Here is a 27,546-nt window from a genome sequence, read left to right on the forward strand (position 1 = left end):
AAAAGTGAAGTGAAAGTCTCTCAGTTATGTCCAACTCTTTGTGACCCAGGCTAGAATACTGGAGTGGGTAGAACCCAAGTTCTCCAGGCCAGAATACTGGTGTGGGTAGCCTTTCCCTTCTCCAGGGGATCTTCCCAACCCAGGGATCGCACCCAGATCTCCCGCAGTGTAGGTGGATTCTTTACCAACTAAGCTATCAGGAAAGCCCTGATGGATAAAAACATGGGCAATTAAAATCAAGACTGGTTAAGGCTTTTTCACTCAGTCTCATGCTTATAAATAATGAAACATTGTTCTGCTCCAGCTTCATATGGACATTTAAAGCCCATCTTTTATTGAATGAAGACCCAAGCTTCTTGACTTGCCTGGTGGCTCAGATGGTAGTCTGCCTGCAGTGTAGGAGACCCAGGTTCGATCCCTGGGTTAGAAAGATCTCCTGGAGAAGGACATGGCAACCCACTCCAGTATTCTTGCCTGAAAAATCCCATGGATGGAGGCTACAGTCCATAAAGTTGCAAAGAGTTGGACACTACTGAGCGACTTCACTTTCTTTCTTTCCAGGCTTCTTAACATTTTATGTGTATTTTCCCACATTCCTCTTTCTTTACTGCTGAGTCACCAGGGAAGCCCATAAAAATAATAATCCTTGATAATTAATAACACACATTTATTCTAGTGTTTTATAATAGTGATGATTAGCAATTTTATTACTATCAATTATCACATATAAAAAAACAAATTCAGATAATTAAAAAGACTAGAATGGCAACTCCTGAAAAAAACAGTGATCAAATGTCAATTTCCTGGTTGTGATCCTGTGCAGTCATTGTGTAAGAGGTTACCATTGGGGGAACTGAGTGACAGGCATACGGGGTCTCTCTGAAGGAGTCCTTAGAACTGCATGTGAGTTAACAGTTAACTCAGAAGAAAAAATTAAAGCATACATAATCATTGGAAAAAATTTGAAAGTGCGTAAGCAGTGGGCTTCCCCAGTGGCTAAAGTGGTAAAAAAAAAAAATGTTTTCAATGCAGGAGACATGAGTTTGATCCCTGGTCAGGAAGATCCCCTGGAGGAAGAAATGGCAACCCACTCCAGGATTCTTGCCTGGAAAATCCCCATGGACAGAGGAGTCTGGTGGCGATAGTCCATAGCGTCACAGAGTCAGACACGACTGCTGTGCCGGCCTGTCTTCTCCCCAGTGGTGGTGGTGGTTTAGATGCTAAGTTGTGTCCGACTCTTGTGACCCCATGGACTGTAGCCTGCCAGGCTCCTCTGTCCATGGGATTCTCTAGGCAAGAATACTGGAGTGGGTTGCCATTTCCTTCTCCAGGGAATCTTCCCTACCCAGGAATCGAACCCAGGTTTCCTGCATTGCAGGCAGATTCTTTACTGACTGAGCTACAAGGGAAGCCTGGAGGGACCTATTATTATGATTATTTTTAATTTAAACAACTTTGTTTATAATTTATTTCTTCTAGTCTTCCATAGTATTTCTTCTGATTTGAATTTTTATATCCCTTAAGTTCGATGGAAAAAGTGTTTTTAAAATTGTACTGTGAGATAGTATTTTTTTTAAAAAACTGGAGTATAACTGCTTTACAATGCTGTGTTAGTTTCAGCTCTACAACAAAGTGAATCAGCTGTATGTTTACATATATCCACTCCCTCTTGAGCCTCCCTCCCACCCCCATCTCGCCCTTTTAGGTCATCACAGAGCACTGAGCTGGAGAAGGCGATGGCACCCCACTCCAGTCCTCTTGCCTGGACAAGCCCATGGACGGAGGAACCTGGTGGGTTGCAGTCCATGGGGTCGCTAGGAGTCGGACACGACTGAGCGACTTCACTGTCACTTTTCACTTTCCTGCATTGGAGAAGGAAATGGCAACCCACTCCAGTGTTCTTGCCTGGAGAGTCCCAGGGACGGGGGAGCCTGGTGGGCTGCCATCTATGGGGTCGCACAGAGTCGGACACGACTCAGCAGCAGCGGCACAGCGCTGAGCAGAGCCCCCCGTGCTACACAGCAGCTTCCCATCAACTATTTCACACGTGGTAGTGTATCTGTGTAAGAGCTACTCTCCCAGTTCATTCCACCCTCCCCTGCCCCACTGTGTCCACAGTCCATTCTCTACGTCTGTGTCTCTGTTCCTGCCTTGCAAATAGGTTCATCTATTTAGGTACCTATCATTAACAGTACATTGCTGGGGGGTCTTCCCGTGAGTGTGTGTATGTGCAAACACATACACACACAGCACTACTTCCCACATACATTTAATGTTTATTTTTATCACCATGGAGCCATGATGTGTGTCTGCCACACAGCTTGCATTTTTCCCTTGATGTGTCTTCTCGTAGTCTCTCTCCTCACACTCTAAGCCCTGTCTGCTCACCATGCTCCTTCACGCTGTGTCATGTCAAGCCTTGGCACACCCTGTTCCTTCTGCCTAGAGCACTCTTCCTTTCCTGTTTCCCTCCATAGCTTTTAGCGATCTCTCAGGGCTGGGCCAGGTTTCCTTCCGTTGGTTTGGAGCTGTGACATTGGCTGCAGGTTGTTGCCTGCTCAGAGGTGTCTGCCTGTGACCTCTGAGGGGGAAGAGGGCAGAGCTCCTGGCTCGAGGCCTGGTATACAGCAGGCATTCAGGAGATGATTATGCAAGTGAAGAGTCCCTTCCTTGTGAAAACCAGAATTGTGTTTCTATTATACTGTCGCTGTCTGGGGGAGCAACCTCAGTGTCCCAGGAGCGTGTGGCCCGGTATCAAGTCACTGTCCCTGTGCCTCAGATCATCACATGATGTCGCTCACTGCCTGCTGCTTTGACCCCGACAGCCAGAGGGTGGCTTCCGTCTCGTTTGACAGGAGCATCAAGATCTGGGACGTGACGTCACAGACCACGCTGCTCACCATCACCAAGTGAGGAGGCCGGGCAGCATGCTGCAACAGGGAGGTGGGCGGGATTCACACCCTCCTGGATTCAGCCTGTGCACCTCCAGCTCCCCAGCTGGTGTGGACGTGGGGCGTCTCCAGCTGTGGTCCGCTGTGGTGCTGCGAGGAGGCTGGAGATGGAGAACGGGGAGGGCACAGGCGAGCAAGGGGAAACCACTCCAGTAAGTCCTCTACATTGGAACCTTCAAGTTGCGAGCTTTCAAAGACGTGAACGTCTGAGCCAGCCGCTGTGTGCCAGCTGTTGTACTGTGCTACTGTACTTTTCAAGGTTCTGTAATAGTAACTGTTTTATTTTTGGTGTTTGTTTTTTCTGTACATGTAATTTGTGTGAAAAGTATTGTAAGGCAGTACTATATAGCTGATTGGGTTAGCTGGGTACCTAGGCCAGCTTTGTTGGGCTTAGAAGCAAATTGCACTTATGAACACACTCAGAACAGAAATTAATCCTCTGTAGGGGACTTACTGTGGTTGTGGCCTGTGGGCTGGGACGGGCCTCAGATGCATTTGTTGCAGTGTGAGCCAACACTGGAAAACATGGTGCTGAGTGCCCCCTGCCTCCCCACATGTGGGTTTCCAGCATCTCCTGCAAAACGAGGTCTGCTCACTCCATCTGTGGCCACCAGCACCAGCTGTGTGGGCAGCCCTCCCTAACGGGACCTGGACTCATGGCCTCGGGATGTGTCATCCTGCCCACTTGGCTCAGTTATGAGCCCTGCTGGCCTGCGCCAGGCTTTCCCGTGGGTGTCTGGCCAGGGCTTAAGAGTGTGCAGGGTCCCATCCTGAGTGACCTTTGACCTTAGTTTCCACCTGCAAACTGAGCCCCGGTGGGGTGTGAAGGAGACAACAGACGGAAGTCCTTAGCGTAGAATGCATGGCGGCCACTCAGCCCCAGCTCTGCTACTGAGACTGGCTTCTATGGATGCTGGGGTCAGCAGGCGCTGTGGATGCCTGTTCTGCTCGTTAGAGCTGCTCGGCAGTAGCGGCGAGGAGGGTGAGGCAGCTGTGAGCTGCAACTCTGGACGGTGGAAAGGGAAAGAAGGAAACTGTCTACTGGTGTATTTGATTGAACCACATTTATAAATTTTCTGGAAATGTATTTTTTAGCAGGAAAATGCAGAGACAAGGATTCTCAGTGCTGCAGGACAGGGCTGGCTTCCTGGCATGAAATTCTGAAGTTACGCAGGGTCCCACACACAGGAGGGCTCATACTTGGTTGACTGCTCTGCTGGCAACATCTTGAAGTTCTTCACTTTTAAAAATATTTTTACCTATTTATTTGACTGCACCAGGTCTTAGCTGTGGCATGGGAACTCTTTATTTGCAGCAAATGGGATCCAGTTCCCTGACCAGGGAGGGAACCCAGACCCCCTGCATTGAAAACTTGGAGTCTTAGCCACTGGACCACCAGGGAAGTCCCTAAATTCTTCATTCTTGAACAAGGGACCTCAAATGCTTTTGTCTCAAAAATATGTAATTTCCTTTTTGAAAATGTAAAACATGCAGCACAGTACAAAATTTTGAAGGTACAAAAGAATACAGAGTGAAAAATTCTCTCTTAGCTGTCTCATAACCACTGTTTCCTGAGAAGCTGTCACTTTTCCTCCTTCCTTCCTGCCTGTTGGCTGCCCTTCCCTCTTAACAGTTTTACTGAGATATAATTCACACGCATCCTACAGTTCACCATTTCATGTACATAATTCAGTGGTTTGAGGGATATTATTATTATTTTTAATTGTCTTATATGTACAAAATTTTCAAAGTCATTTTATTGGCATTAATTTCATTTATAATATTGTACGCCCATCACCACTATTTCCAAAACTCTTCTATTACCCAAACAGAAACTCAGTACCCATTGAACAATAATTCCCCACTCCCCTCAATCCTAGTCCCTAGTAACCTAGACAGCATATTAAAAAGTAGAGATATCACTTTGTTGACAAAGATCCATATAGTCAATGCTATGGTTTTTCCAGTAGTCATGTACGGGTGTGAGAGTTGAACCATAAAGAAGGCTGAGTGCTGAAGAACTGATGCTTTTGAACCGTGATGTTGGAGAAGACTCTTGAGAGTCCCCAAGACTACAATGAGATCAAACCAGCCAGTTCTAAAGGAAATCAACCCTGAGTATTCCTTGGAAGGGCTGGTGTGGAAGCTGAAGCTCCAATACTCTGGCCACCTGATGCGAAGAGCTGGCTCATTGGAAAAGACTCTGATGCTGGGAAAGATTGACGACAGGAGAAGGTGGCAACAGAGGATGAGATGGTTAGATATCATCACTGGCTCATGGACATGAATGTGAGGAAACTCCAGGAGATAGTGGAGGACAGAGGAGCCTGGCATGCTGCAATTCATAGAGTCGAAAAAAACTGGACATGATTTCGTGACTGAACAACAGCAAGAAAGTAACCTCTGTTTTCTGCCTCTATGAATTTGCTTATTCTAGATATTTCATATGAATACAATCATACATTATTTTTCCTTTTGTGTCTGGTTGTTTCATTTAGCATAATGTTTTTAAGGTTTATCTAATACATGTTAAAGCATCTATTAGAGTTTCATTCCTTTTAATGACTGAACAACAGTCCACTGCATGTATATACCACATTTTGTTTATCTGTTAGAGAATCCTTGAGTTGCTTCTGTCTTTTAGCTATTGAAAATAATGCTGCAGTCAATATTGGTGTACAAATATCCGTTCAAGTACCTGCTTTTAATTCTTTTGGCTTATATACCTAGGAAACAAATTTCTGGATCATGTCATGATACTGTATTTAGCTTTTTGAAAAACTTGGAACTTGCATTTTAATTTTGCAGTGGGCCTTGCAAAATCATATAGCTGTTCTTACTAGATAATTTTGAAAATCCATACTCTTAACTGATTCTGAAGCTTGCAAGGAGCATAGGTACTTTGTTATAATTTTTTAATGTTGTCAAACCTAGTTTAGAAAATTCAGGAGGAGAAGGAAGATCTATTGTACTTACCCATGTTTTTGCTGACCATGTTCTGTCTTCTGATGTTCCAAGTTTTTCTCTTTCACCATTTTCTATTTAGAAAAACTCCCTTTAGCCATTCCTATAAGGTAGTTTGGATTTCCCTGGTGGCTCAGATGGTGACGGAGAAGGCAATGGCACCCCACTCCAGTATTCTTGCTTGGAAAATCCCATGGATGGAGGAGCCTGGTGGGCTGCAGTCCATGGTATCGCGAAGTCGGACACGACTGAGCAACTTCACTTTCACTTTTCACTCTCATGCATTGGAAAAGGAAATGGCAACCCACTTTGGTGTTCTTGCCTGGAGAATCCCAGGGACAGAAGAGGTTGGTAGGCTGCCATCTCTGGGGTCGCACAGAGTTGGACACAACTGAAGCGATTTAGCAGCAGCAGCAGATGGTAAAGCGTCTGCCTACAATGCGGGAGACCCGGGTTCGATCCCTGGGTTGGGAAGATCCCCTGGAGAAGGAAATGGCAACCCACTCCAGTGCTCTTGCCTGGAGAATCCCATGGATGGAGGAGCCTGGCGGGCTACAGTCCATGGGGTCGCAAAAAGTCAGACACGACTGAGTGACTTCGTAGGGTAGTTCTGAAGAAAACAAATTCTCTTAAATTTTCCTTCATCTGAAAAAGTCTTGATCCTCCCATCATTCCTGCAGGATATTTTTGATGGATATAGAAATCTGGATTGACAGTTGTTTTCTTTCCTCATCTGAACGCTATCATGCCGCTTTTTTTCTGGCGTCCATGGTTTCTGATGGGGAATCCACTGTCATTCAAATTGTTCTTTCCCTATAAGTAAGGGGTCATTTCTCTTTTACTGCTTTCAAGATTTTTTTCTGTCCCTACTTTGCAAAAGTAGAATTATATTGTGTCTGAATATAGATTTCTTTGAGTTTATCCCACTTGGGATTCACTCAGCTTTTTGAATCTGTTCTTTGCCGAATTTGGTAAAATTCCAGACATAATTTCTTTGATTATTTCTTCAGCTCTATCTTATTTCTCCTTTTCTTCTGAGATGCTGATGCCCCAAATGTTAGATATTTCAGTATATTCTCATAGGTTCCTAAGGCTCTCTCTCTCTCTTTTTTTTTTTTCAGTCTGTTTTTTGAAATGGTTAATTTATAGTATCTGTCTTTATATTTACTGATTATTTCCTATATCATTTCTATAGAATTTTACTTTTTGGTTGTTGTTATTGTATTTTTCAGTTTTAAAATTTCCATTTGGTCATTCTTTATATCTTCTATTTGCAAAGCTTCCAATCTTTTTGGTTATTTTAAAGACAATTATAATTGTCCATTAGAGCATTTTTAGGCATGCATGCTAGGTCACTTCAGTTGTGTCTGACTCTTTGTGACCCTATGCAGGCTCCTCTGTCCATGGGGATTCTCCAGGCAAGAATACGGGGGTGGGTTGCCATTTCCTTCGCCAGGGGATCTTCCTGACCCAGGGATTGAACCTGTCTCTCATGCTTCCTGTACTGCAGGCAGATTCTTTACCCCTGAGCCACTGGGAAAGCCCTCGAGCATTTTTATGATGGCTGCTTAAAAATCCTTGTCAGATAATTCTAATGTCTGTATTATCTAGGTATTGGCATCTGTTGACTCTCTCATTCATGTTGAGATTTTCCTGACTCTTACTTAGTATGATGAGTGAATTTCAGTTTCATCTCGGACATTTTGGGTATTATGAGACTCTTAATGTTATTTAAATCTTCTGTTTTAGCAGGCTACTTCATTAGAACCTGGCAAGAGTGGCAGTCTAGACTCCCTCTCAGCCTTTGCTGACAGTGCTGGGGATGGGATTGCAGTTTTCCGAAGATTTTTGGTTGGAGTAAGGCAGGTATTGTCTAAAGGTTTTCTAGAGGTCTAAAGGTTACTAGGCTATTGTCTAAAGGTTACTAGGCTATCTCTTTGGCTAGGAAGAACAGGCTTTTCTTGGGAGCCTTTTATCCAGTCCCCATTGTTTCGGAGGTTGCAGCTTCCCCAGTACTCAGTTCAGGATATAAGAAGCAAAAAGAAAATTGTAGGTACTCAACAGCATGCCATCCTTGGGTCCCAAGTTTCTTATCTAGTCTGCCTTTTCTTCTCCACTGTTCACAGTTTTATATTTGCTCTATAAATGCCCAAGTTTCTTCAGTTCAGTTCACTTCAGTCGCTCAGTCATGTCTGACTCTGCAACCCCATGAATCGCAGCACACCAGGCCTCCCTGTCCATCACCAACTCCTGGAGTTCACTCAGACTCACGTCCATCGAGTCAGTGATGCCATCCAGCCATTTCATCCTCTGTCGTCCCCTTTTCCTCCTGCCCCCAATCCCTCCCAGCATCAGGGTCTTTTCCAATGAGTCAACTCTTCGCATGAGGTGGCCAGAGTACTGGAGTTTCAGCTTTAGCATCATTCCTTCCAAAGAACACCCAGGGCTGATCTCCTTCAGAATGGACTGGTTGGATCTCCTTGCAGTCCAAGGGACTCTCAAGAGTCTTCTCCAACACCACAGTTCAAAAGCATCAATTCTTCAGCACTCAGCTTTCTTCACAGTCCAACTCTCACATCCATACATGACCACTAGAAAAACGATAGCCTTGACTAGACGGACCTTTGTTGGCAAAGTAACGTCTCTGCTTTTGAATATGCTATCTAGGTTGGTCATAACTTTCCTTCCAAGGAGTAAGCGTCTTTTAATTTCATGGCTGCGGTCACCATCTGCAGTGATTTTGGAGCCCAAAAAACTAAAGTCTGACACTGTTTCCACTGTTTCCCCATATATTTCCCATGAAGTCATGGGACCAGATGCCATGATCTTCGTTTTCTGAATGTTGAGCTTTAAGCCAACTTTTTCACTCTCCACTTTCACTTTCATCAAGAGGCTCTTTAGTTCCTCTTCACTTTCTGCCATAAGGGTGGTGTCATCTGCATATCTGAGGTTACTGATATTTCTCCCGGCAATCTTGATTCCAGCTAGTGCTTCTTCCAGCCCAGCGTTTCTCATGATGTACTCTGCATATAAGTTAAATAAGCAGGGTGACAATATACAGCCTTGATGTACTCCTTTTCCTATTTGGAACCAGTCTGTTATTCCATGTCCAGTTCTAACTGTTGCTTCCTGACCTGCATACAGATTTCTCAAGAGGCAGGTCAGGTGGTCTCATATTCCCATCTCTTTCAGAATTTTCCACAGTGTATTGTGACCCACACAGTCAAAGGCTTTGGCATAGTCAATAAAGCAGAAATAGATGTTTTTCTGGAACTCTCTTACTGTTTTGGATGATCCAGCAGATGTTGGCAATTTGATCTCTGGTTCCTCTGCCTTTTCTAAAACCAGCTTGAACATCAGGAAGTTCACGGTTCATGTATTGCTGAAGCCTGGCTTGGAGAATTTTGAGCATTACTTTACTAGCGTGTGAGATGAGTGCAATTGTGTGGTAGTTTGAGCATTCTTTGGCATTGCCTTTCTTTGGGATTGGAATGAAAACTGACCTTTTCCGGTCCTGTGGCCAAGGTTCATAGCTGTGCTTAACAGGAGGAATAGGGAGCAGTGTATTGACTCCGTCTTGTCCAGAACTGCAAGGGCAACACAAACACTTTTCCCAAACTTTTGTACTAAGTAAAATGGTCTTTTATGATACACGGAACTTATCTGAAATGAGAGTCCCATCCTGGAGTAGAGACCCTTGGTTTAAACCTCAGTGACAATTTTTGGATTCAGAGGAGGGCTGGCTGTTTACCTCCAGTAAATGCTGGGATGGTTCTTACCCCACCAGGCACTGGGACTTGGACATTTTAAGCCTGGAGACCCCTGAGAAGCTGACATTTCTTCTCCTTTGATCCTACTCAGTTTGTATACTTCAAAGAACCCACACGGAGTCTAAAACTCTGACTTGGGTGCTAGAAAACAATTTATTCAACCTCTTCTTCAGTTTGAATTGATATTATAATCCAGGCTACTCAGATGCTCAATTGTGTTCATAGTTTAGATTGAAAACCCTATTTGCTACAGGAGATGAGAATCATAGGGAAAATACTTTGAGGATCATGAAACAAAACAAAAAGCAGAATTCTGACAATTTTTTTTTCCCTAAAAAATAAGATAGTCTGGGCTTCCCTGGAGGCTCAGTGGCAAAGAATCTGCCTGCCAATGCAGGAGCCATCGATTAGGCCTCTGATCCCGGAAGACTCCGCACGCTGTGGGGCAACTAAGCCTGTGTGCTGCAGCCATGGAGCCTGTACTCTAGAGCCCAGAAGCCGCAGCTGTTGAGCCTACAGACCACAGCTTCTGAAACCCACGCACCTAGAGCCCATTCTCTGCAACAGGAGAAGCCACAGCAATGAGAAGTCCTCACACCACAACTAGAGAGTAGCCCCCACTCGCCACAACTAGAGAAAGCCCATGAAGCAACAAAGACCCAACACCGCCAAAAATAAATAAAATTTAAAAAGACATTTAAAAATTGAGAATAAATAGCCCCAAACTTTACTAATTAAATGCCCAACATTAAAATATGCTTTAGTGACACTGAAGACAGATAAGGAGAGAGGGAGAGGGAAAAAGAGCATTTGGTGTGAGGAGAAGTAAGGGGAGTGAGTGAGAGAGGGGTGGTGAAGATGAGGGGAAGGAGCCACGCCCCCCCACCCCCCCCGCCCCCCCGTCCGTGAGAAAAAGGAGGGAAAGTGGGGAGCAGAGGAGACCCACCTTAAACCTGAAAGGCTATTAGTCCATTAACTATCACAGACAATGTTTCCATCTGCTCTTTTTTTCTGAAGCCTCAAGCAGCTCTGAATAGGGTGGTGGTTCTCAGCCAGGGTCAGTTTTGTGCCCCTGTGGACATTTGGCAGTGTCTGGGGGACATTCTATTGGTTGTGATAATTGGGTATGGAGGCTACCAGCATGTGCTAAGGGGTGCCCAGGGATGTTGCTAAACATCCCACAATGCATAGGACATCCCTCTACCACAAAAAATTATCCAGTCAAAAAGATCAATATTGCCATTATTGGGACCTTCTGGAATAGTGTAACATAGTTAGATTAATTAATGTTTGGATCATAGTAGGCAGTGATCAAACAAGTGATATCCATTAAGTCACAAGGCATCAGCTCCAATGCCCATTCCACTCACCTCCACTTTAAATATGTCTCCGGATTCTCCAGGAGTGACATGCTAATGTGTGAACCCTCTCATATGTATTGCAGGGCACATAACAATGCCATCTCAAACTGTTGTTTCACCTTCAGTGGCCATTTCCTGTGTACAAGCTCCTGGGATAAAACCTTGAAAATATGGAATGTCCATACTGGGGAGTTTCGAAACCGTGGAGCCTGTGTGACTCTGATGCAGGGCCATGAAGGTTGCGTGAGCTCCTGCCACTTTGCCAGAGACAGTGAGTAATTAACACATCAAAGGATTCCACACCGTGGGACTGCTGGGGCCAAGCTCCTCATGTTCCATTCACATGGACCCTCCTTAGGACAGAAAGGCTTTCCAATGATGCCCACAGAGAGGGTGGATTTATTTTCCTCAAGAATCAAGAGAGAGATGTGCAAGTTTGCAGGTGACAGACACTCAGCTTGATGTAGCCAACAAAGTATCTATTAAGTTCTGTAATGAGGAGTCCAAGAGCTGATCGCCCTTCAGGAGTAGCTGGATCCAGACACTCAGACAACGCTCTCAGGAAACCAACTCTTCCACTCTGCCCACCCCACCCCCCGCCCAGCTCAGTTTCTCTTCTGTCTTAACCTTTCTCCTCAGAGAGGCAAAGATGGCCTCTGGTGGTCCAGGCCAACAACGGTTCTGGCTACTGACAGTCCTAGAGGAAGAGAGACCCTCTTTCTGATGGCACCCACACAAGTCCCAGGGAAGACTCCCATTGGTTCAGCTGACACATGCCCATCTGTGAACCCGCCCCTTTCACAGGGAATGGAAGTCTCTGATTGGCCAGGCCTGGGAATCTTACCCATCCTTGGAGCTTGAGGTCTGAGTCGTGCCTTCTGAACGAGAGGCACTGAGAATAGGTGAGGGGTGTTTCCCCATGGTACATTGTGGAGCCTTCCTGATAAAGAGGCATAGATGCGACCAGGAACAATGACCGGAAACAGCCAGGGGCAGCTGGCTTCAGTGAGGGCCATGACTGTTCCTGACATCCAGCAGCCAAAATGTTGTACTCCCCAATCCTTGTGGGGAGTGGGGCTTGCCCCCCTTGTGTGACAGGGGCTGGGGGCAGGCTGCTACCCAGCCAATACGCACATAGTCAGGGCCTGACTTGTGACATGTTTCCTTCTTCAGAAGTAGCATCTCTATAAGCCAGACCCTCCTATGAGGTATCCCACCAGCTTCTGTCTTTGGCCTTCTATTTAGGTTTCAGAGTTGTGTATAGTCAGTTGTCACTATTTGCAGATTCTGTATTTGTGGAGTTACCTACTGGGTAAAGTTTATTTGTAACCCTAAAATCAATACTTATGGCACTTTTGCAGCCATCCATGGATACGTGCAGAGCAGCCACGAATTTGCCATATACATGTGTTCCCAGCTGAGGTTGAATGAGGTGACCCTCTGCCTTCTTTCAGTTCTCTTATCATAAGATGTCTTTTTTGTGATCTATTTAGTTCCACTTTTTTTTTTTCCATTTTGTGCTTTTTGCTTATGATTTTGCTGTTTAAAGAGGCCCCCAAACATAGTGCTGTAGTACTGTCCAGGATCCTAACTGTGTGAAGCCTGTGATGTGCTTTACAGGGAAACACAAGTTAGGTTAGCGTTGTTCAGGCATGAGTTATAATGCCAGGGGCTATGGATTCAATGTTAACAAATAAGCAGTATGTGTTAAATAAGGCATCTGTAAACAGAATCAGACAGAAAACAAAGTTAAGAATTGATTGGCTGATGAAAATGTTGTGACCAGAGGCTCACAGGAACTTAACCCCACATTTTCCCTATGGCCAGTCATTCATTGAGTGTTTGAGATGACTTTGTAGAGCATAACTACCATGAACATTGAGAAAAAGTGAAAGTGTTAGTTGCTCAGTCGTGTCCAACTCTTTTCAACCCCATGGACTGTACCTCACTAGGCTCCTCTGTCCATGGGATTTTCCAGGTAAGAATACTGGAGTGGGTTGCCATTCCTTTCTCCAGAGGATCTTCTCAACCCAGGAATCAGAATGGGTCTTCTGCATTGCAGGTAGATTCTTTACCATCTGAGCCACCAAGGAAGCCCAGCTCTGATTGACTGGGGGCTGTTGAGTCACACCAGGAAGAGAGTTGAGTGTCCTTAGACACAGTGGCACCTCACAGATGCATCCTCAGCCTGCTTTGGCCTCACCAGAGGAGGAAGCAGTTGGCTGAGGAAGGTTACCCCCTGAGACGCTTTCATTTGTGTTCCAGCCTCTTTTCTCGTGTCTGGAGGGTTCGACAAGACCGTGGCTATTTGGGATGTAGAAGAAGGCTACCGGAAGCTCTCCTTGAAGGTACCAATGCCAGTATCAGATAGAAGATCTGAGCGTCATTCTTTTTTAAAAAAATATATATTTATTTTATTTCTTTGTTTGACTGTGCTAGGTCTTAGTTGTAGCACATGGGATCTTTTTTTCAGTTGTAGCATGCTGGATCTTTGGGCTTCCCAGGTGGCACAAGTGGTAGAGAATCCTCCTGTCAGTGCAGAAGACATGGGTTTGATTCTTGAGTTGGGAAGATCCCCTGGAGAAGGAAATGGCAACCCACTCCAGTATTCTTACCTGGAAAATTCCATGGACAGAGGAGCCTGGTGGGCTACAATCCATGGGATCGCAAAAGAGTCGGACACGAAAAAAAAAAAAAAAAAAGAGTTGGACACGACTCAGCACCCACAAGGAACTAGTAAGTAAGCTGGATCTTTAGTTGTGACATGTGAGATCTAGTTCCCTGACCAGGGATTGAACTGGGTCCCCAGCACAGGGAACGTGGAGTCTTAACCACTGGACCACCAGGGAAGTCCCTGAGCTTCATTCTTTAGTCATTTCATATTGGGTGCTGGGGATACAACAGGGAGACAGACCTAAATATTCCCAATGGAACTGACACCTCTGTGGGGAATGACAGACAAGAAAACCAGCAAACACATCCTCAACAGTGATGAGCGACACAGAGAACCCACAACAGGGTGATGTAATAGATTCCAGGGATTAATCCATAGTGGGTGGGTCAGGAGGGCCTCTCGGAGAAGGTGGCATTTGAGCTGAGAACTGGAGGGCAAGGAAAGACTGGATGAGTGAGGATCTTGGGGAAAGACATTCCAGGAAAGTGGAGCAGTAAAGGCAAAAACTCTGAGTAGGGGCCGTGTCTGCAAACGGCAGGAATCCCTATACAGAGGAGTGAATGTCATCATGAGGCGTGCACAGACAGCTGTGGGCTCCAGAATGGTGGGTGTCGACTGGGTGCTTTTGGCTGCAAGTTAGAGGAGACTCAACTCCAAGTGGCTTTGTGATATGGAGGTGGATTATCCAGCACAGCGAGAATCCAGAGGGTAGGCAGTTCCAGAACTGGTGCCTCTGCTCCAGTTGCCCCCATGCCAAGATTTTTGCACACTCCTTGGTCTTGTGATTGCGTGGCCACCTTTGGGTGTGAATGCAGGAGACGCCCAGGGCTGTTCTGTGTCCCTCTCTTCTCTGTGGGTTTGGAGAGGCCAGGGGAGCTTACATCATAGCACATAAACATTCAACCTCACTGTGGTTAAAAGTCCCTTTTGCTCCCACCAGGTCATTCTTCTCTCCGTTTCCCCTTCTCTCCTCTCTCTATTATTCCACCCTCAAATTCCTGCCCTGTTGTTAAATGCACAGCAGTTTAACCTAACTCTTACTTCTTTTCTTCTTACCATACCTCACCATCCACCTCTTTCCATTTGGGAAAGACCAAAGAATGAAAAAGATGCTGACATGGAGCTCCAACATCATTAAGTGTCTGAACCAGCAAGTATTTATCTCCTCTAAACTCCATTTACTGGAGGAGATTAACCCCATGTACTTAAGTCACAGTGGGTAGATTTGCAGTTACTTGAAGCCAAATGCTCCCTTAGCAATAGGACTACTGAGTGATATTTCCTAGAACAAAGAAAGCAGACAAAAAACTGCAAAATGTGCTCTGTGACCAGCTGGGAATATAATTTTTTTCCCATTGTGCTAAGCACCAGAGTACTATTTAAAAAAACACATATGGTGCTGTGAAATACACATGAATCACAAGCCTTTACACTTTGTAGACCTTAAATGTCTTGGGTGAAACCAGGGACACACAATTAGTTGCTTTCAAAACCAAGCAATGTTGAATTCTTGACTTTGTTTTTCAGTTCTTGTTGTTCTTTCAAAGGTTTTTTTTTCCCCTCTAGTCCTCTTAAAACTCTACTTTTCTTCAGGGCCATAATGACTGGGTGATGGATGTTTCCATTAGCAACAACAAGAAATGGATCCTTTCTGCTTCAAAGGTAAAAGTGGCCAACCTTTGAGTGACTTAAAACCTCTATTACATTTGTGAGAATTGTTAGCAGAAATGTACTGTCAAGTAAGATCCCTGAGCATTTCAGTCTGAAAGCCACACCTGGCCAGGCTGTCCCCATCCACGGAGCTGCCTGAAAATGTGGAAACTGGGTCTTTCCATTTGCTCAAGTGAGAAGTTGCCAGGTATTTCTCTGCACCATCGTTATTTGAACTTTGTTGGAGCAAGAGCCTGTTCAGACTGGCAAATGATGGAGCCAACTGGGGGCTTTGGAGGGAAAGGGGTCAGCTTGTGGGTGAGCAGATCACTCTGAGGTTCCAGGAGGGTCTTCCCTCTCTACTCTCTGCATCCTTTGATTCCCATGCCAAGGGCACATAATGACCAGCCTGGGACATCCTGAGGGCTGTCCTCCATGTGTGAGCATCAGAGAAGTAGGGTCCCACCTTGTCCCCCAACCTTAATTAGAATCATCTCATTCTCTAGATTGGGGGTTTCTAAGTGTATAAAAATGTGGATAAGACCCTGCCTGCCACGATCAACTTGTTAGAGAGCCAATGCAGGAGACTGCAACACCTGATTAAAAAAAAAAAAGAACAATAATATAATACATAATAAAAATTTTATGCCAATGTGTTGTTACTTTAGCATAAAAATATGAAAAATGATTATGTCAATTATATCGCAGTAAAGCTAGAAAAAGTAAAAATACAAGCAAAGTATCAAAAATGAGGTATTTATTTAAAAATTATTTACTTTTCTGTCACATAAATACAATTATTTAAACAAAATAACGCTAGAACTAGTCAATAACAGTATTAGTAGTAACCAATAATAGGATAATTAAGCAAATATGGTTAAGAAAAATATGCTTTGTGATATTTCTTTCTGTCTTTTGATATAGCAATTTATTTTGACTTAAAAAAAGACTTTATTGGTTATTTAAAATATTTTTTTAAGTTTTTTTATGTGGATCACTAAAAAAAAATCTGTATTGAATTTGTTACAATATTATTATTTCTGTATTATGTTTTGGTATTTTTGTCTGCAAGGCATATGGGATCTTAGCTTCCCTGACCCAGGATCAAACCTACACTCCTTGCATTGGAAGGCAAAGTCTTAACCACTGGACCACCAGGGAAGTCCGTTTATTGATTAGTTAAAATTTACAGACTATATTATTGTACATTCTTAAGATATATAAATATAAAACTTTTTAAAAAGAGAATATAAATACAATAAGATTGGTTAGACAGATACTTTATGTATTTATCTTTTCCAGCTTTATTGCAATGTAATTGACATGTAACATCATGTCAGATTAAGAGGTACAAGGTGTGATTTGATGCACATATATATTGCAAATGCTTGCCACCATTTGTACTGTGCTAAGTTGCTTCAATCATGTCCCACTCTTCGTGAACCTATGGGGTGTAGCCCACCAGGCTCCTCTGTCCATGGGATTCTCCAGGCAAGAATACTGGAGCGGGTTGCCATACCTTCCTCCAGGGAGTCTTCCCGAGCCAGGTATAAACCCAGGTCTCCATTGCAGGCAGATTCTTCCCCACTGAGCCAGCGGGGAAGCCCAGTTGTTAGTTGCTCAGTTGTGTCTGACTCTTTGCAAGTCCATGGACTGTAGTCTGCCAGGTTCCTCCTCCGTCCATGGAAATCTCCAGGCAAGAATACTGGAGTGGGTAGCCATTTCCTTCTCTGGGAGATCTTCCCAACCCGGGGATTAAACCCCGGTCTCCTTGTTTGCGGATTCTTCACTGTTGGAACCACCAGGGAAGCCCTCTTACCACCATAGCCTGAGCTCCACCACGTCATATAATTAGCATTTCTATTTTTGTAACAAGAACATTTAAGATCTACTCTGTTAGCATATTTCAAATATATTATACAGGGTTATTATCTGTAATCACCATGCTGTACTTTAGAGCCCCAGAACTTGTTAATCTTATAATTGAAAGTTTGTATCCTTTGACCCAAATAGCTCTCCATTTCCCTGCTGCTCCCTCCCAGCCTCTGGTAACCGCTGCTCTACTCTCTGTTTTTATAAATTTCTTTCTTTTTTTTTTAAGATTCCACATATCATTGAGATATGTCTTTTTCTGTCTGACTTATTTCATTTAGCATAATGCCCTCAACGTTCATCCTTGTCACAAATGGTGGAATGTCCTCATTTCTGGCGGCCTAATAATATCCTATACACACACACACACACACACACACACACACACACACACACACACACACACACACATATACTACGTCTGCTTTATCCATTCTTTCACTGTTGAGTGTTTAGCTTGTTTTCATACCTTGGTTATTATGAGTAATGCTGCAATGAACACGGGGGTGCAGATAGCTTTTTGAGATCCTGTTTTTATTTCCTCTGGATATACACCCAGAAGAGGGATTCCTGGATCATGTGATAGTTCCATTCTCAATTTTTTTTTTGAGGCTCCTCCAATACTTTTTTCCATAGTGCCTATACCAATTTACATTGCACCCTACAGTTCACAACAGTTCCCTTGTGTCCATGTTCTCACCAACACTTAACTTTTTGATATAGCCATTCTAACAGTAAGGTGATATCTCATTGTGGTTTTGATTTACATTTCCTTAATAATTAGTGATGCTGAGCACACATGTACCTGTTGGTCATTTGTAAGTCTTTTTTGGAAAATTGCTTATTCAGTTTCTCTTTTATTGCTATTGTTGTTATTGAATTCTGTGAGTTTTTTTTTAATCAGTTTTGAATATAAATATTTTCTCTTTATGGTTTCAGGTCTTATGTTTAAATCTTTAATTCATATGAGTTAATTTTTTTTGAGTTGTATAGATGGGGTCCAATTTCATTCTTCTCTTCTCTATGTGGTTATCTAGTTCTCCCAGCACCCCTTTTAAGTGGGAGAGGGCGAGGGTGGGATGATTAGGGAGAATGGCTTTGAAACATGTATATTATCATATGTGAAACGAATCACCAGTCCAGGTTCGATGCATGAGACAGGGTGCTCAGGGCTGGTGCACTGGGATGACCCTGAGGGATGGGATGGGGAGGGAGGTGGGAGGAGGGTTCAGGATGGGGAACACATGTACACCCATGGCTGATTCATGTCAAGGTATGGCAAAACCACTACAATATTGTAAAGTAATTAGCCTCCAATGAAAACAAATAAATTTATATTTAAAAAATCATTTTCTTTTTAAACGTTTATTTTTTAATTAAAGGATGATTGCTTTACAGAATTTTGTTTTCTGTCAAACCTCAACATGAATCAGCCATAAGTATACATATGTCCCCTCCCTCTTGAACCTCCCTCCCATCTCCCTTCCCACCCCACCCCTCTAGGTTGGCCACAGCCCCTGTTTGAGTCTCCTGAGACATACAGCAAATTCCCATTGACTATCTATTTTATATATGGTAATGTAAGTTTCCCTGTTACTCTCTCCATACATCTCACCCTCTCCTCCCCTCTCCTCAAGACCATAAGTCTGGTCTCTATGTCTGTTTCTCCATTGCTGCCCTGCAAATAAATTCTTCAATACCATCTTTCTAGATTCTGTATATATGCATTAGTATATGATATTTATCTTTCTCTTTCTGATTTACATCACTCTATACAATAGGCTCTAGGTTCATTCACCTCATTAGAGCTGATTCAAATGCGTTCCTTTTATGGCTAGTAATATTCCACTGTGTACACGATCACAGCTTCTTTATGCATTCATCTGTTGATGGACACCTAGGTTGCTTCCATGTTCTAGCTATTGTAAATAGTGCTTCAGTGAACAATGGGATACATGTGTCTTTTTCAGTTTTGACTTCCTCAGGGTATATGCCTAGGAGTGGGATTCCCAGCATTACTTTTGAAGAGACTACTCTTTGCCCATTGAGTAGTCTTGGTTTCCTCATCAAATTATTCACTGTATAAGTGAGGGTTTGTTTCTGGGCTCTATCTTTATGCTAGTACTGTATTGTTTTGGAGAAGGAAATGGCAACCCACTCCGGTACTCTTGCCTGGAGAATTCCATGGACAGAGGAACCTGGAGGGCTACAGTCCATGGGGCTGCAACGAGCTGGACTCAACTAAGTGACTAGCACACACCATATTGTTTTAGCTACTGTGTTGCTGTTGTTCAGTCGCTCAGTCGTGTCTGACCTGTTGCAACCCATGGACTGCAGCACTCCAGGCCTCCCTGTCCTTCACCATCTCCCAGAGCCTGCTCAAACTCATATCCATTGAGTTAGTGATGCCATCCAACCCTCTCATCCCCTGTCAACCCCTTCTCCTCCTGCCCTCAATCTTCCTCAGCACCAGGGTCTTTTCCAATGAGTTGGCTCCTCACATCAGGTGGCCGAAGGATTGGAGCTTCAGCAGCAGTCCTTCCAATGAATATTCAGGATTGATTTCCTTTAGGATTAACTTGTCTCATACTTAAAATATGTGATTTAATGGTAGGCTAACATTTTAACATCCTTTCTATGACTAGCAATGATAATAACCATCTTGTAGGCATACGTTTAAGGATGATATCTTCTTCCATTTCTGTAAAACCTCTGTTTTTGTTAGTATTAAGTGCTTCTGCACATTTTGAGAAAGTTGAAAAATGACTAAAAAAAACTTTGCTTGGGAGAGGCCCAACACCACAGGTAAGCAAATAAGATTCCTTTGTAGGATGTGCAGGCCCTTTGACTGGTAGGATATTTTCATTTATTTTGGTAAGTTAATAAATGGAATTTCCCAGAATTCACATTTTGGGAATTTGTAGGAATATGTACATGTCTGAGGAATATGTAGATAGATGAGCAGCATCTGGTTTGTATTTGTGTAAGATGTCAACATGTTTCTGTTTTATATTTTCTGTAGTTTCATTAAAATCTTTATAGAAATGAAGATGATATGAAACCCCACCTTTTGAATCAAGTGTCTAAGAGCTAGGAGGAGCTTTTTCATTGTTGTCATTGTCATAGCTGGACAAATCACTCAATATATTGCAGACCAGAGGTCCCTAACCTTTTCAGCACCAGGGACTGCTTTCATGGAAGACAGTTTTTCCCATGGACTGGAGTGGGGGATGGTTTCAGGATGATCCAAGCATATTACATTGATTGTGTACTTTATTTCTATAGTTATTACATTGTGATCTATAATGAAATAATTATACACTCACCATAATGCTGACCAGATCATCAGACATTGTATTCTCATAAGGAGTGTGCAACCTACATCCCTCGCCTGTGCGGTTCACTGTAGGGTTTTTGTGCCTCTGAGAATCTAAAGCCACCAGTGATCTGAGAGAAGATGGAGTTCCAGTGATGGGGACCAACTGTAAACATAGATGAAGCTTCGCTGGCCGGCCTGCCACGCACCTCCTGCTACGCAGACCAGTTCCAACAGGCCATGGACCGGTACCATGGCCCAGGGTTTGGGGAGCCCTGCTGTAGCGGGCATGGCTGTTGATAAAATCTGACAGCTCTGCACTGTAAGGGCCAGCGTGTATGTCACCAAACTTTCTCCTTTTGTTTTCCCACAGGATATTTACTTGTAAGTGCAAAGTCAGAAAATGAAACATGACTCAGCGTGCTATAGTAAATCACCACGGACTTCACCGCCTAACATACATTTACTATCTGAGAGTTCTGTAAGATCGAAGTATGACAAGTTCTCACTGGGATAAAATCAACATGTCAATAGGATTGTATTCCCTGCTGGAGGCACTAGGCAATAATCCACTTCTTTGCCATTTCCAGCTTCTAGAAGCCAGTCACATTCCCTGGTTTGGGGCCCCTTCTTCCGGCCTCAAAGCCAGCAACATTGTATCTCTCTGTGCCTTTCTTCAGTTGTTACTTACTCCTCTGACTAGAATTTCCACTTTTAGAAAACTCTGTGGTTATTTTGGGCCATATGGATAACCCAGAATAATCTACCTATTTTAAGATCATCTGCTTAGCACCCTTAATTCCCTCTGCAGCCTTAATTCCCTACTGTCATGAAATCTATCGTATTCCCAGGTTTGGGGGATTAAGATGTGGACTTCTTTGGGGGTGGGGGTAGAGTTGCTGTTACTGCTGCTAAGTCGCTTCAGTCATGTCCGGCTTCAGTCGTGTCCGACTCTGTGCGACCCCATAGACGGCAGCCCACCAGGGTCTCCCGTCCCTGGGATTCTCCAGGCAAGAACACTGGAGTGGGTTGCCATTTCCTTCTCTAATGCATGAAAGTGAAAAGTCAGAGTGAAGTTGCTCAGTCGAGTGGGACTCTTTAACAACCTCATGGACTGCTGCCCACCAGGCTCCTCCGTCCATGAGATTTTCCAGGCAAGAGTACTGGAGTGGGGTGTCATTGCCTTCTCCAGGGGTAGGGTTGGGGGAGAACATTATTTTGCCGACCACATTCAGTTTCATAATCAAAGAAATGATGACACAATAGATCTGAGTGGTAGTCCCAAATTAGTTCAGTGACCAGTTTTTAGGAGCGTAGAACTCTTTTTTAAAAATCGATTTTATTTTTTAGAGCAGTTTTAGGTTTATATAAAAATTGAGCAAATCATACAGAGTTATATTATAGCCCTACTCTCGAGTTGCCAGTATTATTAATACCTTGCATTAAGTGTGGTATACTTATCACCATTAATGAACCAGTGTTGATACATAATTATGAATTAACATCCATGGTTTAAGTTTCACATTTTATGTTGTGTCCAGTCCAGTTCAGTCGCTCAGTCATGTCTGACTCTTTGCGACCTCATGAACCACAGCACACCAGGCCTCCCTGTCCATCACCAACTCCCGGAGTCCACCCGAACACATATCCATTGAGTTGGTGATGCCATCCAACCCTCTCATCCTCTGTTGTCCCCTTCTCCTCCTTCCCTCAATCTTTCCCAGCATCAGGGTCTTTTCAAATGAGTCAGCTCTTCGCATCAGATGGCCAAAGTATTGGAGCTTCAGCTTCAACATCAGTCCCTCCAATGAACACCCAGGACTGGTCTCCTTTAGAATGGACTGGTTGGATCTCCTTGCAGTCCAAGGGACTCTCAAGAGTCTTCTCCAACACCACACTTCAAAAGCATCAATCCTTCAGTGCTCAGCTTTCTTCACAGTCCAACTCTCACATCCATACATGACCACTGGAAAAACCATAGCCTTGACTAAATGGACCTTTGTTGGCAAAGTAATGTCTCTGCTTTTTAATATGCTATCTAGGTTGGTCATAACTTTCCTTCCAAGGAGTAAGCGTCTTTTAATTTCATGGCTGCAGTCACCATCTGCAGTGATTTTGGAGCCCCCCAAAATAAAGTCTGACACTGTTTTCACTGTTTCCCCATCTATTTCCCATGAAGTGATGGGACCAGATGCCATGATCTTCGTTTTCTGAATGTTGAGCTTTAAGCCAACTTTTTCACTCTCCACTTTCACTTTCATCAAGAGGCTCTTTAGTTCCTCTTCACTTTCTGCCATAAGGGTGGTGTCATCTGCATATCTGAGGCTATTGATATTTCTCCTGGCAATCTTGATTCCAGCTTGTGCTTCTTCCAGTCCAGCGTTTCTCATGATGTACTCTGCATATAAGTTAAATAAGCAGGGTGACAATATACAGCCTTGATGTATTCCTTTTCCTATTTGGAACCAGTTTGTTGTTTTATGTCCAGTTCTAACTGTTGCTTCCTGACCTGCATACAGGTTTCTCAAGAGGCAGGTCAAGTGGTCTGGTATTCCCATCTCTTTCAGAATTTTCCACAGTTTATTGTGATCCACACAGTCAAAGGCTTTGGCATAGTCAATAAAGCAGAAATAGATGTTTTTCTGGAACTCTCTTGCTTTTTCAATGATCCAGTGGATGTTGTGTGGTGTGGGTTTTGCCAAAATCACATCATGTTATCACCATCACAATATCATACAGAACAATTTCACTGTCCTAAAAATTCAAAACTTCTTGTGCTATAACTGTTCACCCCTCCCCTTCTTCCCCAGAACCCTTGGCAACCATGGGCCTGTTTACTGGCTCCATATTTTTGCCTTTTGCATAATCTTATGTAGTTGGAATCATATAGTATGTAGCCTTTTCAGAGGTGGTTTCTTTCATTTAGGAATACGTATTTAAGGCTCCTCCTTTTGGTGACTTGACAGCTGTCTTCTATTTTTTCTCACTGAATAATATTCGGTCACATAAATGAACTGCAATTTCTCTTTTCTCTTATTCAGGGACATCTTGTTTGTTTCCACTCTTGGGGATGTGGGACTTCCAGTGCTAAGGCTAGGATAGTGCTAGACAAACTGGGACAGTGGGTCACCCTAACTCTATCACTCTGCAGGTGGAAGTTCTCTGCATGTAACCCGGATGCCATGCACCTCCCTGGGTTGTCCCAGCCTAATGAGCCCATTTTGTGACTGCTGGTTTCTTGTTTAACTTGTTTTAGGATAGGACTGTGAGGCTATGGAATATTGAAGAAATTGACCAAATTCCCTTGGTAATCGAGCACAAAAAGACCCGGGGCTTAAAGGTGAAACAGGTTGGTATTGGGTAAAACAAAGCCAAATGAAGGCTTTCATTAATTCTCTCTACAAATTGATTTATTTTTTGAACAAATATTTCTTGGACAACTGGGGATAAAACTATGAACAAACAGACTGAAATTTTTGCCCCGAGGGAGCTTACATTTCTAAAAGGGGATATAAACAATGAATAAAGAAATAAGAAACTTATGTAGTAATTCACATGGTCATAGGCACTTCGGAGGAAAATAACAGGAAGGGAAATGGGAGGGCTGGTGGTATGCCATTCTAAAAGGGGGTCAGGAGAGGTCTCATTGAGAAGGTGACATTTGTTCAAAGATTTGAAGGTGGGGAGGGCGTGAGCTCTGAGCTGTGAAGCTGTTTTAGGGGAAGAACATCCCAGCAGAGGGAACAGCCCATGTGGAGACCCTGAGGCAGGACTGAGCTGGTGCTGAAGAGTGGAATGAGTGGGAGGACACAGCTGGACTCCGTGTGGGCCTCCTAAGCTCCGTCAGCAGAACCCTGGCCAGGTCCCCAGTGCCCTGTTTCCCATGGATGGAACTCAAGTCCCAGTTCTCTGGTGGATGATCATGGTGGGCACACCTGTTTCACCAGGTGTAGCCAGGACGAGCCCCGGGCACTGGAGGCCAATGCCTGCTGGGGCCTTGCAGTGCAGGCACCTGGCTACCCCTTCACGAAGCTGAGGAGTCCCTGTGGGCCCTTGTGAATCCTGGAATCCCCCAGGTTTGTCTCTGTTGAGAAGGTCCCCCAGCTGGTAGCTACCCTACCGCTTCTGGGGATGGCTAATTGGCTGAGTGCTAAAGAATGAACACTTTTGAACTGTGGAGACTTTTGGAGAAGTCTCTTGAGAGTCCCTTGGATTGCAAGGAGATCAAATCAGTCCATCCTAAAGGAAATCAGTCCTGAAAATTCATTGGAAGGACTGATGCTGAAGCTGAAGCTCCAGTAATTTGGCCACCTGATGTGAAGAGCCTACTCATTGGAAAAGACTCTGATGCTGGGAAAGATTAAAGTCAGGAGGAGAAGGGGTTGACAGAGGATGAGATGGTTGGATGGCATCACTGACTCAATGGACATGAGTTTAAGCAAACTTGGGGAGATGGTGAAGGACAGGGAGGCCTGTCATGCTGCAGTCCATGCGGTTGCAAAGAGTTGGACATGACTGAGTGATGGAACAACAATAGCAATTGGGGAATGGCGCTGGGGGCAGGGAGGTGATGGGTGGGTCCCCCATGGAATCGCATCTTTGTGGCCAGCTGATCCTCATGGTCTTTGCAGCCATGTTGGCCCTTAGGCCCTGGAAGCTGACTGGCCACAGAGCAGTGCTTGTGTCTCCACCTGCCACCAGGGCGGGATCCAGGGACTGCCGCCTCTGAGCCCTGCTGTCCTGGGCTTCGGTCGTGGGGAATTATGTTATAGAATAAGGTAGGTAAAGGATCAAATACATTTCTTTCTTGTAAAAGGAAGGAAAGAAAGAAACCTATGAAGCTGTACGTCAAGGCTGTGTATTGTCACCTTGCTTATTTAACTTCTATGCAGAGTACATCATGAGAAACGCTGGACTGGAAGAAGCACAAGCTGGAATCAAGATTGCCAGGAGAAATATCAATAACTTCAGATATGCAGATGACACCATCCTTATGGCAGAAAGTGAAGAAGAACTAAAAAGCCTCTTGATTAAAGTGAGAGGAGAGTGAAAAAGTTGGCATAAAGCTCAACATTCAGAAAACGAAGATCACGGTATCTGGTCCCATCACTTCATGGGAAATAGATGGGGAAACAGTGTCAGACTTTATTTTGGGGGGCTCCAAAATCACTGCAGATGGTGACTGCAGCCATGAAATTAAAAGACGCTTACTCCTTGGAAGGAAAGTTATGACCAACCTAGATAGCATATTAAAAAGCAGAGATATTACTTTGCCAACAAAGGTCCATTTAGTCAAGGCTATGGTTTTTCCAGTGGTCATGTATGGATGTGAGAGTTGGACTGTGAAGAAAGCTGAGCACTGAAGGATTGATGCTTTTGAAGTGTGGTGTTGGAGAAGACTCTTGAGAGTCCCTTGGACTGCAAGGAGATCCAACCAGTCCATTCTAAAGGAGACCAGTCCTGGGTGTGCATTAGAAGGACTGATGCTGAAGCTGAAACTCCAATACTTTGGCCGCCTGATGCGAAGAGTTGATTCACTGGAAAAGACCCTGATGCTGGGAGGGATTGGGGGCAGGAGGAGAAGGGGATGACAGAGGGCGAGATGGCTGGATGGCATCACTGACTCCATGGACATGAGTTTGGGTGAACTCTGGGAGTTGATGATGGACAGGGAGGCCTGGCGTGCTGTGATTCATGGGGTGGCAAAGAGTCGGACATGACTGAGCGACTGAACTGAACTGAACTGAATTTAAAAGCTGTAGCAAAGATGAGCTTGCTGCATTTGACTTGCTCTGAATCAATGTGAGAAATCCTGGAGGCCAGGTTTCCCAGAGGACCTATCCTGGGTGGGGTTTGCCCCACCTCCCCTGCAGGCTTTGGGGCCCTAGGCAGGGCCAGGGTGACAAAGCATAGGGGCTTGGAGAGCCAGGGTGGAGGCTTGCTACCTGCAGGCTGGTCTCGGGGTACCGTGCTATGTTGGGACCCTCTGAGAGACCTCTGTTCGTGGCCCAAGAGCCCATCCCATGGTGCTGCTCACTTGTTGGTGGGAAAATGTGACAAGCGAGCGGTGCCACTGTACCCACTGTCCTCTGGGTGCTTCAGCCAGAAACAGGCTGAGACAGAGGAGGATGTTCAGCATCTTTATCATGTTCCTGCTTTGTTCAGAAGTCCTGCCTACTTGATGCTCAAAAGCAAGGTGTCCCTGGGATGTCAGGTAGTTAGGATACCCCTTGGCTCTGCAGTTTCGCTCTGCACAGAGCAGAGGGTGACAGTTGAGACACCCATCCCCAGTCCTTGCCATTGTCAAGGGGCTTTCCACATCCCCCCTCCCTCTCATCCACTGCTGGGACCCCACAACATGGGACATGAGTTGGCAGGACCTGTGTAGCTTTTGTGAGGGAAGAGAGGGGAAAGCCTGAGCTCATTCTCTCTCAGTGGCCTGCAGTTTCCATCCTTGTGGGCTTAGAGACCCCGGAGAGGAGAGGCAGCTCTTGCCTTGGCCCGGCCCCAGGTGGTTGAATCGAGGGGAAGAATTCTAAACTGTATGCCTCGACCTCCTCTGATCAGCATCTCCTTTCTACTCTTTTAAAATATTTCATGTCAGTGTGAAGAATGTGACAGTCCTTTCTCCACCTATGAAAGTGACATCTTTTCTGAAACAGTCACCAAATGTGTGCTCTGCCGGATGAATGCAACGGACTTGTCAACAGAGGCCTCACAGTCATCAGAATGGGAGGCCTCACTGTCAAGGGAGAGCAGCCCAGATGAGGACGGCTGATGGCCACAAGATCCTTTGGGTGACTTGAGCCCAGGTCACCTGTCACGTAGGCTTGGGGGCTCTGCAGAGACCTTTCTCTGGGGCCCCTCCGCAGTGGGTGGGCCCATCAGACTAAGGCAGGGGCCAGGCCAGGCTCTGGCTGGACTCCCACCACTGCTTGGCCTTCTCAGCTCCACAGCACCTCGGGGGTCCCTTTGTCTGTAGTTTTCA

At 44.6% G+C, this 27,546-nt stretch overlaps 1 protein-coding gene across 1 annotated transcript in view; it reads left to right on the forward strand.

Moving 5' to 3' along the window:
- Positions 1-27,336, forward strand: part of WDR88 (WD repeat domain 88) — a 52,414-nt gene extending 25,078 nt beyond the window's left edge. The window contains exons 6-11 of the mRNA XM_005692488.2: positions 2,780-2,909; positions 11,130-11,317; positions 13,312-13,394; positions 15,314-15,382; positions 23,815-23,907; positions 27,163-27,336. Coding sequence (XP_005692545.2) covers positions 2,780-2,909; positions 11,130-11,317; positions 13,312-13,394; positions 15,314-15,382; positions 23,815-23,907; positions 27,163-27,336 — 737 coding nt within the window. The remainder of the gene's footprint in view (positions 1-2,779; positions 2,910-11,129; positions 11,318-13,311; positions 13,395-15,313; positions 15,383-23,814; positions 23,908-27,162) is intronic.

This window comes from Capra hircus, chromosome 18 (genome assembly GCF_001704415.2).
Source record: "Capra hircus breed San Clemente chromosome 18, ASM170441v1, whole genome shotgun sequence".
Classification (NCBI taxonomy): Eukaryota; Metazoa; Chordata; class Mammalia; order Artiodactyla; family Bovidae; genus Capra; species Capra hircus.